The 16,634-nt window shown below is 30.4% G+C and overlaps 1 protein-coding gene and 3 pseudogenes across 2 annotated transcripts; all 4 read right to left on the bottom strand.

Annotated features, from left to right (window-relative positions):
• Positions 1 to 2,607: 2,607 nt before the first annotated feature.
• On the bottom strand, positions 2,608 to 6,064 carry LOC147789143 (putative CCR4-associated factor 1 homolog 6; annotated as a pseudogene).
• Positions 6,065 to 9,277: 3,213 nt separating this feature from the next.
• LOC147789142 (putative CCR4-associated factor 1 homolog 5) lies at positions 9,278 to 10,444 on the bottom strand (annotated as a pseudogene).
• Positions 10,445 to 10,826: 382 nt separating this feature from the next.
• Positions 10,827 to 14,262, bottom strand: LOC111811432 (uncharacterized). 2 transcript variants are annotated; one of them, XM_087118100.1, is made up of 6 exons: positions 14,081 to 14,262; positions 13,879 to 13,953; positions 11,997 to 12,110; positions 11,813 to 11,858; positions 11,514 to 11,735; positions 10,827 to 11,427 (listed from the first exon to the last, which is right to left on the bottom strand). In XM_087118100.1, the coding sequence occupies exons 2-6, from the start codon at positions 13,891 to 13,893 to the stop codon at positions 11,018 to 11,020; spliced, it is 807 nt and encodes a 268-aa protein (XP_086974226.1). In that variant the 5' UTR covers positions 13,894 to 13,953; positions 14,081 to 14,262; the 3' UTR covers positions 10,827 to 11,017. The 2 variants fall into 2 exon arrangements, with proteins under 2 accessions (XP_086974226.1, XP_086974227.1); XM_087118101.1 differs by having other exon boundaries at positions 11,550 to 11,735.
• Positions 14,263 to 15,632: 1,370 nt separating this feature from the next.
• On the bottom strand, positions 15,633 to 16,211 carry LOC111776329 (putative CCR4-associated factor 1 homolog 1; annotated as a pseudogene).
• Positions 16,212 to 16,634: the final 423 nt, after the last annotated feature.

The raw sequence follows: 16,634 nt of genomic DNA, 5'->3' as shown, positions 1-16,634 counted from the left end.
TTTCTTAATAAATGTGTAACTTAGTTATTTTTCAAAATAAAAAATGTTTAAATTAAATAAGTGGTAGTTAAAAAATATATATATAATATACGGTCTGCAAATAAGTACACAGTTTTTAAATTTAATAGGCTGAGATACAACTATGGGTTATCTTGCATGGATCTACCATTACAACGGGTCCGTTGATAACCTTGAATGGGATACCATAATCCATATAAAAAGCCTTCGTATATCTTTGGTTCAATATTGAGAATTACGTTCATCAAACTTTCAGACCCAGCAAAGTGGGCAGTACCAATGGCATTAACTCGGAGCAGCTTCGTCAGTTTTTTAAGCCTAGGTTGTCATTGAGTAGGTATTCGGAGTACCGTGCCATATGTTTGAGGTCGGTGACTGTTCCTAATAGATGTGTAGCAGTGGTGGCGAAGATAGACATAGACGTAGGCATGCACATTATGTTGGTAAACTTCATTAAATATACCATCCTTGAAAAGTTACCCATCTCTGTATTCTACCACTTCAAAGGATAGGGTTAAATTGTCTACCAAATTCTTGGAGAGTAAGTTGTCGGAGTACCGTGCCATATGTTTGAGGTCAGTGACTGTACCTAATATATGTGTAGTAGTGGTGGCGAAGATAGACATAGATGTAGGCATGCACATTATGTTGGTAAACTTCATTAAATATACCATCCATGAAAGTATTCATCTCTATATTCTACCAGTTATTAAGGTTAAATTGTCTACCAAATTCTTGGAGAGTAATTTCATAACTACTTGTATTCAAATTAAATCCCTTATTTTTTAGAATGAATCGAGTGAATAAACACCTCCCATATTCTAATTTTTAAAATCTTGAAAATTAAACTATCATGTCTTTTCTATTTTTTTCATTCTCATTGGTAACTGTGAGTTCTAATTGGAGGATCTCTATCGATTCACGTTAGATTGGAGGCATTGAATTCTTTATAGGAGTGTAATAAAAATTAAATTATTTTAATTTAATTAGAAAAAAAAAATCTTTGAAGATAAATTGGAAGAGTACACGTGTTTTCATTCTCATTGGTAACTGTGAGTTCTAGTTGGAGGATCTCTATCGATTCACGTTAAATTGGAGGCATTGAATTCTTTATAGGAGTGTAATAAAAATTAAATTATTTTAATTTAATTAGAAAAAAAAATCTTTGGAGATAAATTGGAAGAGTACACGTGTTTGAGGTGGGTGACTGTGTCATATGTCATCAAATGCATGAAATGTTATTATTGGACATTTAGGATGGGACTAAATTAAACTGGGCTGGTCAGTCTATTAAAATAAATGAATTCAGTGAAGAAACACCTTCGAAATGCTAATTTGATCAAAATCTTTGAATTTAGACTATCCAGCGTTAGTCCTAATTGGAGGATGATTCACATTAAATCAGAGTCATTAGAATTATTTGTTTGAAACGCCTTCTGTGGTGAATAGAATTATTCGTTTGAAACGCCTTCTCTGATGAACTTAAAAATCCTGAAAAAAAAAATATAGATGTACTAAAATAAAACTAAAAAAAATACATCCATTAACTCAACAAAATCAGTAAATGTGTATAGCATCAACTTAACATTTAAGTTTTACCTGGAAACTAGGTATCCATGACCAGAATCGAAAACTCTAACAGATACTGCTACATAAATTCTATTTGATCCGTGAGACCAAACATATTGCTCCCATTGATCTCTAACCATCGCCTATTCTCCAATAATTTTCACCCTTTCTTGCGAGCAACTACTAGTTATGATTATTGATTATTTGTCAGATAATTTCTTTAACTTCACAATCAAAAAATTAAATTAAGTATGAAAGTGAGAAGAAGTGAAACTATATGTTATAAAAGTCAATCTAGAGAAATGGGAGTAAGATTATCAAAAATGAAAATAGAAATACATTAGATAAATATATTTTCAAATTAAAAAAAAATATATGTTACAAAGGTTTTTTAAAAATTAATAATAAAATAACAAAAAAAACTAAATTTTAGTTTGATTAAAAATAAAGGATAAAATTGTAATAAAAAATCTTTGTAGACAAATTGGTAGGCTATGTCATAAAATAGATGAAATGTTATCTGTCTGTATTCAACGACCATTTTGGATCGGGCTAAACTGGACTGGGCTGTTTAGTCTATTAAAATCAAATCTCTTATCTTTTAGAATTGAATTCAGTGAAGAATCCTCTCTATATGCTAATTCGATTAAAATGTTTAAGTTAAACTACCAAGTCAACCCTATTTTTCCATTTTCACCTACTGAGTGTGAGTAGTCAACCCTATTTTTCCATTTTCACGGACCGAGTGTGAGTCCTAATTGGAAGATGATTCACATCAAATAGAAATTCACAAAAACGTTTAAGTTTTACCTGCAAACTCAAATTAATAATAAAATAACAACAAAAACTTGAATTAATAACAAAATAACAACAAAAATAAAGATAAACTCTAGAGATTAAATTTTAATTTTGTTTCATAAATCCATAATATTCGGTTATTTTTCAAAATGAAAAAAATATTTAAATTAAATAATTTTTAGTTAATATATATATATCCAAACAAGTAGAAAGTTTTTAAATCTAATATGTTGAGATTCGACCGTAGATTAACTTGAATAGATCTACAATTACAACTGGTCGTCGATATCCTATGAGATATCGTAATCCATATAAAAAGCCTTCGTATATCTTTCGTTCAACATTGAGAATTACCTTTGTCTCGGCATAAACTCGGTAAGCAAACTGTCAGACCCAGCAAAGTGGGTAGTACCAATGCCATTAACTTGAAGCAGCTTCGACAGTTTTTTAAGCCTAGGTTGTCATTGAGTAGGTAGTCAGAGTACTGAGCCATATGTTTGAGGTCGGTGACTATTTCTAATAGATGTGTAGCAATGGTGGTGAAGATAGACATGGACGTAGGCATGCACATTATTTTGGTCATCCATGAAAAGTTATCCATCTTTGTATTCTACCGCTTCTAAAGATAGGGTTAAATTGTCTACCAAATTCTTGGGGAGTAATTTCGTCCTACTTGTATTGAAATTAAATACCTTAATTCTTTTTAGAAATGGATCCAGTGAATAAACATCTCCTATATTCCTAATTTTTTAAAATCTTTAAAATTAAACTCCAACGTCTTTCCTATTTTTTTTCATTCTAATTGAGTGTGAGTCCTAACTATGGTCTGTCGATTCACATTAAATTGTAGGCATTGATAGAATTCTAAACTGGAGTTAATCTTAAAAATCCTAAAAAAATCCTAAAAAAATATATATACACAAAACTAAAAATATTTTAAAATTTAAAAATAGAAATACATTTGATAAATATATTTTCAAATTTAAAAAGGAAATTTGTTACCAACTGTTTTTTAAAAATTAATAATAAAATAACAACAAATACTAAATTTTAGTTTGATTAAAAATAAAAGATAAAATTGTAATAAAAATTAATTTTATTTTTAATTAAAAAAAATGACAGGTCGCAGTGTCTGTGCCTAATATTAGATAGACTCTGTCTTAAAATCAATAAATGTTATCATTTGTATTCGAGGAGCTAGATTAGGCTAAACTGGACTGGCTACGCAATCAATTAAAATCAAATCTCTTATTTTTTTTTAGTATTGAATACAGTGAAGAAACACATGCTAATTCGATATCTCTCAAGTTAAGCTATCAAGTCATCCCAATTTTTCCATTTTCATGAATTGAGTGTGAGTCATAATTGGAGGATGATTCACATTAAATGAAAGGCATTCTAAGTTTTACGTGAAAACTCAAATTAATAATAAAATAACAACAAAAATTATATCTTCATTGGATCGAAAATAAATGATAAAAGTGTAATAGAGATTAATTTAATAAACATTAAATTGTAATAAAGATTAAACTCTTAATTTTGCTTAATAAATCCATAACATTTAGTTATTTTTCAAAATAAAAAAGTTTAAATTAAATAATTTGTAGTTAAAATATATATATATATATAGTCTCCAAATAAGTACAAGTTTCTAAATCTAATAAGCTAAGATAGGTTAACTTGTATGGATCTACCATTACAACGGTTAGTTGATAACTTTTAATGAGATATCATAATCCATATCAAAAGCCTTCGTCTATCTTTGGTTCAACCTTGAGAATTACCTCGATAACCTTGAATGGGATATCATAATCCATATCAAAAGCCTTCGTATATCTTTGGTTCAACCTTGAGAATTACCTCGTTGATAACCTTGAATGGGATATCATAATCCATATCAGAAGCCTTCGTATATCTTTGGTTCAACCTTGAGAATTACCTCCATCTTGTTATAAACTGATGCTGTAAAACTTTCAGACCCAGCAAAGTGGTCAGTACCAATACCATTAACTTGGAGCAGCTTCATCAGTATTTTAAGTCTAGGTTGTCATTGAGTAGGTAGTCGGAGTACCGAACCATATGTTTGAGGTCGGTGACTGTTCCTAATAGATGTGTAGCAGTGGTGGCGAAGATAGACATGGACGTAGGCATGCACATTATGTTGGTAAACTTCATTAAATATACCATCCATTGAAAGTTATCCATCTCTGTATTCTACCACTTCGAAGGATAGGGTTAAATTGTCTACCAAATTCTTGAAGAGTAATTTCATAGCTACTTGTATTGAAATTAAATCCCTTATATTTTAGAAATGAACGAGTGAATAAACACCTCCCATATTCCTAATTTTATGAAAATCTTAGAAAATTAAACTCCCATGTTCTTCCTATTTTTTCATTCTCATTGGTAATTGTGAGTCCTAACTCGAGGATGCTCTGTCGATTCACGTTAAATTGGAGGCAGTCATATAATTCTTCCCTCTAAGTCAATCTTAAAAATTCTAAAAAATATATATACAAAATTCAATAAAACAAAACTAAAAATATTTTCAAATTTAAAAATAAAAATACATGATAAATAAATTTTCAAATTAAAAAACGAAATTTGTTACAAACATTTTTTAAAAATTAATAATAAAATAACAAAAAAAATACTAAATTTTAGTTTGATTAAAAATAAAGAATAAATTTGTAATAAAAATTAATTTTATTTTTAATTTAAAAAAAATGTTTGTAGAGAGAGCAGTAAGGTGGCAGTATATGTGGCTAATATTAGATAGGCTATTTCATAAAATTGATGAAATGTTATTATTTGTATTGGACGAGCATTTAGGATTAGGTTAGGCTAAACTGGACTACTTAGTCTATTAAAATCAAATCTCTTATTTTTTTTTAGTATTGAATACAGTAAAAAAACACTTTCGATATGCTAATTCGATCAAAATCTCTCAAGTTAAACTACCAAGTCATCCCTATTTTTCTATTTTCATAAACCGAGTGTGAGTTCTATTTGGAGGATGATTCACATTAGATGAATGACATTAACAATAACGTTTAAGTTTTACCTGAAAACTCAAATTAATAATAAAATAACAACAAAAATTATATTTCATTCGATCGAAAATAAATGATAAAAGTGTAATAGAGATTGAATTAATAAACATTAAAATGTAATGAAGATTAAATTTTTAATTTTGCTTAATAAATCCATAACATTATGTTATTTTTCAAAATAAAAAATGTTTAAATTAAAGAATTTGTAGTTAATATATATATATACGCAAATAAATATATAATTTTTATATCTACTAAGATACGACCATGGGTTAATTTATATGGATCTACAATTACAACTTGTGGTTTATAACCTTGAATGGGATATAATCATCCATATAAAAAGCCTTTATATAACCTTGAATGGGATATATCATCCATATAAGAAGCCTTTATATCTTTGGTTCAACCTTGAGAATTACCTACATCTTGTCATAAACGGATGCGGTAAGCAAACTTTCAGACCCAGCAAAATGGGCACTACGAATGCCATTAACTTGGAGCAGTTTCGCCAGTTTTTTTAAGCCTAGGTTGGTATTGAGTAGGTAGTCGGAGTACCGAGCCATATGTTTGAGGTCAGTGACTGTTCCTAATAGATGTGTAGCAGTGGTGGCGAAGATAGACATGGACGTAGGCATGCACATTATGTTCGTAAACTTCCTTAAATAGGCAATGTCATACCATCCATGAAATGTTATCCATCTGTATTCTACCACTTCTACCAAATTCTTGGGGAGTCATTCCATAGCTCCTCTGTCTGTTGAAATTAAATCACTCTTTTGTAGAAATGAATCGAGTGAATAAACACCTTCCATATTACTAATTTTATCAAAATCTTGAAAATTAAACTCATACGTCCTTCCTATTTTTCCATTCTCTGGGTAAGTGTGAGTCCTAATTCAGGATGCTCATTCGATTTACGGCATTCATAGAATTCTTCCTCTAAAACAAAACTAAAAAATCACCCATTCTCATCACCTTAAAGTTTAATTTTTAACTTGAAACTCCATATCCATACTCATAATTGAGAATTTTGATAAATAGTGTTTCATAAGTTATATCTCTTAGCCTAAATTGTGATTGAGAAAGGTTTTTTTTTATTGAAAAAGGTTTTTATCTGGCAGACGATCAGATCCAACCAAGTGGACAGTACAATAAATAGTGTTTCTTAAGTTTTATCTCTTAGCCTAAATTGTGATTGAGAAAGGTTTTTACTGTGATTGAGAAAGGTTTTTATCTCTGCAGACTATCAGATCCAACAAAGTGGGAAGTACCAACGCGGTTAACTTGGAGCTAGCTTCGACAGTTTTTTTTTTTTTTTTACTTTGATTGAGAAAGGTTTTTATCTCTGCAGACTATCAGATCCAACAAAGTGGGAAGTACCAACGCGGTTAACTTGGAGCTAGCTTCGACAGTTTTTTTAAGCCTACATGTTCATTTTGTAGATAGTCGCAATACCGAACCATGTGTTTGAGGTCGATGACTGTTCCTAATATATGTGTAGCACTGGTGGCTGAGCCACTTGTTGAAGATAAAAGTACATGAAACCCATATGATGTTTTACCGTGAGCAGATTGAATCCATTGGGCAAATATGGGTGGAAGATAGCCATGAAGCAGGTAGACATATTATGTTGACAAACTTCATGCGATGTCATCAAGTACATGGAATGTTATCTGTATTCGACCACTTCTAAGGTAGAGTTAAACTGTCTACAAAATTATTGTTGAGCAATTCTATGACTACTCAATTTATTAAAATCAAATCACTTGTTCAATTTAGTGAACAAACACTATCGCTAATTTGATCAAAATCTCCCAAGTAGTCTCGATTTTTCCATTCTCATTGGCAAGTGTGAGTCCTAACTGGAGGATGACCAGTCGATTCACATTAAATCAAAAGCATTAATAGAATTTTTTTTTGTTTGAAACGACTTGTGGTCCATCTTACAATCCTAACAAACATACTAAAACAAAAACTCAAAAACTCACTAAATGACTTCTCACTACCAAAGTTTAATTTTTACCTAGAAACTCGGTATCCATGACCACAATTGGGAACTCTGATAGATACTGGTTTATAATTCCTATCTCATCCACTAAATTGCGGGATCAAACATCTCGCTTCCATTGACCTCCAACCATCGCCCCTTCTCCAATAATTTTCACCATCTCTTCGAGTAACTACTTATTCTGATTATTGACGGTTTGTCGGAAAAATTTTGAACTTAAAATATTGAATTAGATGGGAAAGTGAGAAAGGGTTAAACCATATATTATAAAAATCAACTCAGACAAATGAAAGTAAAATTAGGTTAAATGAAAATAGAAATACATTAGATAAATATGTTCAAATTTAAAAAGAAAATTTATTACAAACCTTTTTTAAAAAATTAATAATAAAATAACCACAAAAACTAAATTTTAGTTGGATTGAAAATAAAGATAGGAGTGTAATAAAAATTAAATTATTTTATTTTAATTAAAAAAAAAATCTTTCAAGACAAATAGGCAGAGTACATATGCGTGTGTTTGAGGTGGCTGATTATGCTCATACAATTCATGAAATGTTATTATTTGACCATTAAGTTGTGGTTAAATCAGTACTCATTCTATTAAAATCAGTGAAAAAATACTTACGATATGCTAATTTGATTAAAAAAAATATGAATTTAAACTACCAAGTCATCCCAATTTTTCCATTTTCATGCTGAGCATTAGTCCTAGTTTGAGGATGATTCACATTAAATCAGATAAGAGTCATTCATAGAATTATTGGTTTTAAACGTCTGTGGTTATCTTAAAAATCCTAAAAAAAAAAATCTAGTAAAACAAAACTAAAAAAATACATCTACAAGTCAACTCAAAAAATCACTAAATATGCTATATCACCTAACTTAACAATTAAGTTTTACCTGTAAATTAAGTATCCATGGCCACACAATCGAAAACTCTAATAGATACTACTTTATAAATTCTATTTGATTCGTGAGACCAAACATCTCGCTCCCATTGACTTCTAACCATCGCTCCTTCTCCAATAATTTTCACCATTTCTTTCGAGCAACCACTTGTTCTGATTATTGATTGTTTGTCAGATAATTTCTTAACTTCACGATCAAAATATTGAATTGAGTAGGAGAGTGAGAAGAAGTGAAACTATATATTATAAAAATCAACTTAGAGAAATGGAAGTAAGATTATCCTAAGTGAAAATAGAAATACATCACATAAATATGTTTTCAAATTAAAAAAGAAAAATTTATTAACAAAGTTTTTTAAAAATTAATAATAAAATAACAATAAATACTAAATTTTAGTTTGATTAAAAATAAAGGATAAAGTGTAGTAAAAATTAATTTTTATTTAATTAAAAAAAAATCTTTCTAGACAAATTGGACAAGGACATGTTTGAGGTTGGTAACTGTGCCTATATTAGAATGTCATAAAATCCATAAAATCTGTAAGATAAACTACAAGTTATCCCTATTTTTCTATTTGGATGGACGGAGTGTGAGTGACGATTCACATTTAATGAAAGGCATCCATAATAACATTTAAGTTTTACTGGAAACTCAAAATAAAATAAAATAACAACAAAAACTATATCTTCATTCGATGGAAAATAAATGATAAAAGGGTAATAGGGATTAAATTAATAATGTACATTAAACCTTCAATTTTGCTTAAGAAATCTATAATATTTAGTTATTTTTGAAAAATAACTAAATATAAATAATTATATATATATATATATATATATATATATATATATATATATATATATATATATATATATATATATATATACCTCTGCAAATAAACACATTGTTTTTATATCTAATATGTTGAGATAGGACCGTGGGTTAACTTGGATGGATCTACACTTACAACTAGTCGTCGATAACCTTGAATGGGATATCGTAAAACATATAAAAAGTCTTCGTATATCTTTCGTTGAACCTTGAGAATTACCCTCATCTTGTCATAAACTGATGCGGTAAGAAAACTGTCAGACCCAGCAAGGTGGGCAGTAACAATGTCATTAGCTTGTAGCTTCGCTAGTTTTTTTTAAGCCTAGGTTGCCATTGAGTAGGTAGTCGGAGTACCGAGCCATATGTTTGAGGTCGGTGACTGTTACTAATAGATGTGTATCAGTGGTGGCAAAGATAGACATGGACGTAGGCATGCACATTATGTTGGTAAACTTCATTAAATAGTCAATGTCATACCATCCCTGAAATGTTATCCATCTCTGTATTTTACCACTTCGAAGGATAGGGTTAAATTGTCTACCAAATTCTTGGGGAGTAATTACATAGCTACTTATTGAAATTACATCCCTTAATTTTTAGAAATGAATCGAGTGAATAAACACCTTCCATATTACTAATCTTATCAAATTCTTGAAAATTAAACTCTTACGTCTTTCCTATTTTTTCATTCTCATGGGTAAGTGTGAGTCCTAACTCGATGATGCTCAATCTTAAAATGGAGGCATTCATAGAATTCTTCCTCTCAAATACCTTTGGGAGTCCATCTTTAAAATCCTAAAAGAAATAAGGAGTCCTAAAACAAAACTAAAAAAATCATACTTCTCACCACCTTCAAGTTTAATTTTTACTTTGAAACTACATATCGCCACAATTTTTACTTTGAAACGCCACAATTTTTACTTTGAAACTACATATCGCCACAATTGTGAATGGTGATAAATAGTACAATTGTAAATGTATTGTGATTGAGAAAGGTTTTTATCTCTATAGATTATTGTGATTGAGAAGGGTTTTTATCTCTATAGATTATTGTGATTGAGAAAGGTTTAACAAAGTGTGCAGTGCCAATGCGGTTAACTAGCGGTTAACTAGGAGCAGCTTCGTAGTTTTTTTAATGCGGTTAACTTGGAGCAGCTTCGTAGTTTTTTTAAGCCTAGGTTGTCATTGAGTATATAGTCGCAATACCGAGCCATGTGTTGTCATTGAGTATATAGTCGCAATACCGAGCCATGTGTTTGCTAATATATGTGTAGCAGTGGTGGCTGAGCCGCTTGTTGAAGATAAAAGTACATCGAACCCGTATGATGTTTTACCATGGACAGATTGAATCCATTAGGCAAATATGGGTCGAAGATAGCTGACATATTATGTTGCCTTCATGCGATGTCCCTGAATGTTATTTGTATTCAACCACCCCTAAGTAAGGGGTAAACTGCCTACCAAATTCTTTACTATGGCTACTCAATTTATTAAAATCAAATCACTTGTTATTGCAAAATGAATTTAGTGAACAAACACCTCCATATGGCTAATTTGATCAAAATTTCTAAAGTTAAACTCCCAAGTAGTCCCTATTTTTCCAGATCTAAGTGTGAGTTCTAATGGGAGGATGCTCAGTCAATTCGAAAAACATTAATAGAATTTTTGGTTTGAAACTAAGTCCATCTTATAATTCTAAAAAAAGATACGTAACTAAAACAAAACTCAAAAAATCCCTAAATAACTCCTCACCACCAACATTTAATTTTTACCTAGAAACTCGGTATACATTGACCTCCAACCATCTTGCTTGGAAATTGTGGGATCAAACATCTTGCTTCCATTGACCTCCAACATCGCCTTTTCTCCAACATCTTGCTTCCATTGACCTCCAACATCGCCTTTTCTCCAACATCTTGCTTCCATTGACCTCCAACATCGCCTTTTCTCCAACATCTTGCTTCCATTGACCTCCAACATCGCCTTTTCTCCAACATCTTGCTTCCATTGACCTCCAACATCGCCTTTTCTCCAACATCTTGCTTCCATTGACCTCCAGCCTTTTCTCCAACATCTTGCTTCCATTGACCTCCAGCCTTTTCTCCAACATCTTGCTTCCATTGACCTCCAGCCTTTTCTCCAACATCGCCTTTTCTCCATTGATCCCAAAATTTGAAAATTGGATGCTTGAGCTCTCACCAGATTCTCTATTATATTTCATAATTACCTGTCCAACTTCAAGAGAGAAGTACGGGCTAAAAAAACTAGTAAAAGATGATAGTTTAAGCAGACAAACAATTCATCGATTGAAATATTGGTACCTGAGTCGCACAATTCATCGATTGAAATATTGGTACCTGAGTCGCAAATGATTAGGCAATTTTGAAAGGGTGTTAGAGAAGATAAAAGATCCAAGTACGGTATCTCCCCTGTGACAGTCTTTGCATCTCTTTGCAGCTGCAACATACCATCAGGTATCTGTTTCAGAACAGACACTCTGTCCATGAACAACTGCCCATAGTTCTCCATAATCTTTGAATGCCCTATTCATAACACCAATCTTCTAATTAAAATTTCCCATCGACATCAGGGTTAAGAAAGGAATCTATAAATTCTGTACAATAATTTTTCCTGAAGCCAAATCCATGGTCCATAGTGTCCCAAGACTGCAAACAAATGAATCAAAGCCAACGTAGATTATAAGAACCAGCACTCATATTGATTGTCACGTCATCCATTGTGTAATCAATAGTCTCACATGGACTTGAAAGTTCAAACAATTGTCGGGATGAACTAGTGCGTACCTCAGAGTCCACAAAATACAGGCAATCCTGAGTAGCATGATAAAAGGAATCTGCTGGACGAGCTAATTTGACCAATTCAAATTCTCCGTCCTCAAAACCTGGATAAGAACCAATCTGACATATAAAAATGGAAGCATGTCAACAATGTAATGCAATAATGCGGTAATCTAATCAGTTGTGAGATATAAGGATGGTAAATAAATAGTGTATTAGTCTAAAATGATTGAACGAACCAACGGTCTTGAAACTACACCTTTATGTTAGAAGCAGAACTAAATAGAACTCAAGGATGCAGTAGTGCAACCTATAGAACAGGTCCCGTTCAATTAAGGACCTAAATTATAATCATAACGTTTCAAGTTATAATGACACAACCAACAATATTACAACTTGTAGACTTGTAGACTTGCAAACTAGCAGTAGTGGAGAATAAAATTCTGCATGAACGAACATGAATATGGTTCTTCAAACGTATTTAAAGAAAAGATCAAACTTTTAGACACAATATCAGTCAAACACGGTCCTAAATACAATAATTGTCCATTCAAACCATCACTTGAAGCAGAAATTTCTTTTTTTTTTTTATACCCTTCCTGGAATATACTTTTGTAATGGGAGGTATAACACGTCCCAACAATAACCGAGGAGGCAAGAAAAATGATGGATTCCCTATTCTATCTCTCAATCTAAATACATACATAAGGAAGAGAAAGCAACACTTTAAACTCACCTCAAAAATCTTATCGGACACAAAATGGGAAAGGAAACATATTCCCTGGTTAATATATTGAAGAATGCTCTGCCCAAGAGGCTCTCTCGCATCTTCTCTCACCATTACCCCATCTTACTATTACTGCTTTTGTTTTATCTCCCAACAAAGCCAGACTACACTCAAAAAATACTACCTCAACTTTATGTGGAATGGTGGTCGGGATAAACAAACACCTCATCTCATTCCTTGCCAAAAGGTTAAGCTTCCAAAATTATGCAGTTGAAGATTAAGGCTCTCATATCTAAATAGGTTTCTTTCTGGTTGATTTGGCTGGGGGAGAAAGTGACATATGTTCGAGGACAAGCGTTCGTCTATCCTTAATGGCTCTCTCTCGGTGTAAATTCTCCCAAATAGTTATAGTCTAACAACACTCATAACCACTTGAAACATTTTAAGCAGAACCGCTTCGTGAAGCTGTAATAATTCATGGTGTACAAGCAGGGATACAAAATTTAAATCTAGCAAAGTTGTAAACATATGAATCATACATACCGCAGAACATTTTAAGCAGAACCGCTTCGTGAAGTGTAATAATTCATGGTGTACAAGCAGGGATACAAAATTTAAATCTAGCAAAGTTGTAAACATATGAATCATACATACCGCAGAACATTTTAAGCAGAACCGCTTCGTGAAGTGTAATAATTCATGGTGTACAAGCAGGATACAAAATTTAAATCTAGCAAAGTTGTAAACATATGAATCATACATTTAAATTTAAATCTAGCAAAGTTGTAAACATATGAATCATACATTTAATTTTAAATCTAGCAAAGTTGTAAACATATGAATCATACATACCGCAGAACATTTTAAGCAGAACCGCTTCGTGAAGTGTAATAATTCATGGTGTACAAGCAGGGATACAAAATTTAAATCTAGCAAAGTTGTAAACATATGAATCATACATACCGCAGAACATTTTAAGCAGAACCGCTTCGTGAAGTGTAATAATTCATGGTGTACAAGCAGGATACAAAATTTAAATCTAGCAAAGTTGTAAACATATGAATCATACATTTAAATTTAAATCTAGCAAAGTTGTAAACATATGAATCATACATTTAATTTTAAATCTAGCAAAGTTGTAAACATATGAATCATACATACCGCTGAAGGTGGCATCCACTCTCTAAAATCCTTCTACCAACTCCTTTAGAAACGTATGACGATGCTAATTATATCCTGACTCGAACAAAGAAAAATTGCAATCAGATCATAAAAATTGAAGATGACTAGATACAACCAAGCAAACGAAGCTATTCGAATCAAATTCAAATCGAAGATGGAACACGGATCGGCGGAGGAGTACCCGAGTAGAATTGAGGCTTGAGATTTCTTTGCGTCGCCGGATCCTGGAAGCCATAGCCCGAGAGAAGGAAGCGGCAGTAGAATTGGCGGGTTTATTGTTTGCGATCACAAGGGTTTTAGCTGGTTTTCGTCGATTTGAGAAAAGGAAGAGTAAAGGGCAAACTTGTCTTGAAAAATATTCAAACAATGGGTTTTGGTTTTTAGCGAAGAAAGCTCCTTCATTATTTAAATAAATAAATTGTAAAAGTTGTATTTATGACATTAAACAAATAAATTATTTTTTAATATATATTCGAAAAGTAAGATTTAAATTGAAGAAAAAAAATTAATATTTAAATAAATATATATTTTAAATAAATAAAAGTTATATACGTGTGGATATGATATGATATTGTACAAATAAATTATTTTTAAATTGAATAAATTATTATAAATAAATTATTTAAAATAAAAGTTACATTTATTTTAAATAAATTGTTTTTTCAATATATATATTTGAAAATTAAGATTTACATTAAATAAATAAATAAAAGTTATATACGTGTACATACAATATGACCTTATACAAATAAATTATTTTTAAATTGAATAAATTATTTAAAATAAAAGCTACATTTATATAGTAAATAAATTATAATAATTGAATAAATTATTTAAAATAAAAGCTACATTTATATAGTAAATAAATTATTTTTCAATATATATTCGAAGGGTAAGATTTAAATGGAAGAAAAAAAAAATTAATTGTTAAATAAACAAGAGGTGTATATGCATGGTATGACCTTATACAAATAAATTATTTTTAAATTGAATAAATTATTTAAAATAAAAGTTAATAAATTATTTTTCTATATATATTCGAAAAGTAAAATTTAAATGGAAGAAAAAAGATGGTCGTTAAATAAATATGAAGTTTAAATAAGTAGAAGTTACATACGTATACCTGTTCTATGTTATTATATAAATAAATTATTTTTAAATTGAATAAATTATTTAAAATAAATGTTACATTTATTTTAAATAAATTATTTTTTAATATATATATTTGAAATAAGATTTAAATGGAAGAAAAAAAAAATTAATGTTAAATAAATAAAAGTTATAAACGTGTACATATGTTTGATTTTATTAAAATAAATTATTTTTAAATTGAATAAATTATTTTCAATAAAAATTACATTTATAGTAAATAAATTATTTTTCAATATATTCAAAAATAAAATTTAAATTATAGAAAAGAAAATTAGTCGTTAAATAAATATGAATTTTAAATAAATAAAAGTTTTATATATATATATATATATATATATCTTATAAAATAAATTATTTTAAAATTGAATAAATTATTTAAAATAAAAGTTACATATATTTTAAATAAATTATTTTTCAATATATATTCAAAAAGTAAGATTTAAATGGAGGAAAAAAAATTAATCATTAAATAAATATGAATTTATATATAGTGTGTATGATCTTATACAAGTTGTCACATATTTAGCACCTTCCTCATCTACTCTCTACAAAAAAAAAAAGCATTTTTAAAATTAATCTGTTCAGATACGACCGTCGGTTAACTTTGATGGATCTACGATTACAACCGGTCGTCTATAACCCTGAATGGGATATGGTAATCCATATAAAAATCCTTCGTGTATCTTTGGTTCAACCTTCATAATTATCTTCATTTTGGCATAAACTGATGCTGTAAGCAAAATGTCCGACCCAGCAAAGTGGGCAGTACCAGTGCGATTAACTTGGAGTAGTTTAGCCAATTTTTTAAGCCTAGATCGCCATTGAGCAGGTTGTTGGAATACCGAGCCATATGTTTTAGGTCGGTGACTGTTCCTAATATATGTGCAGCACTGATGGCGAAGATAGACATGGATGTAGGCATGCACCTTATGTTGGTAAACTTCATCAATGTCATACAATCCATGAAATGTTATCTATCTCTGTATTTTACCGCTTCGAATGATAGGATTAAATTGTTTACCAAATTCTTGGGGAGCAATTCCATAGCTCCTAAGTGTATTAAAATTAAATCCCTTATTTTTTAAAAATGAATTAAGGGAATAAACACCTTCCATATTGCTAATTTTATCAAAATCTTGGAAGTTAAACTCCCACGTCATTCCTATTTTTCCATTATCATTCTGAGTGTGAGACTTAACTGGAGGATGCTCAGTCGATTCACGTTGAATTGTAGACATTCATAAAATTCTTCATCTGTCCATCTTAAAAATCCTAAAAAGAAAATCCATCACAAGTCAGTAAATCAAAACTTAAAAAAAATCACTGCTTCTCACCAACTTAAAGTTTAATTTTTACCTGGAAACTCCTTGTCGATAGCCACAATTGGGAATTCGGATAAACACTGCTTGATAAGTTCTATCTCCTCCAATAAATTATGAGACCAAACGTCTCTCTTCCATTGTCCTTCAACTATAGCAACTTCTCCGATCATTTTTGTCATTTTTTCGAGAACTATTTGTTTTGATTATAGATGGTTCGTCGTAAAATTTTGTAACTTCACGAGTGAATTGAGTATAGAAGTG

The sequence above is a fragment of the Cucurbita pepo genome, chromosome 15 (genome assembly GCF_057944985.1).
Source record: "Cucurbita pepo subsp. pepo isolate OVF chromosome 15, ASM5794498v1, whole genome shotgun sequence".
NCBI classification, from domain to species: Eukaryota; Viridiplantae; Streptophyta; class Magnoliopsida; order Cucurbitales; family Cucurbitaceae; genus Cucurbita; species Cucurbita pepo.
This window is presented reverse-complemented; position numbering and strand designations above follow the sequence as displayed.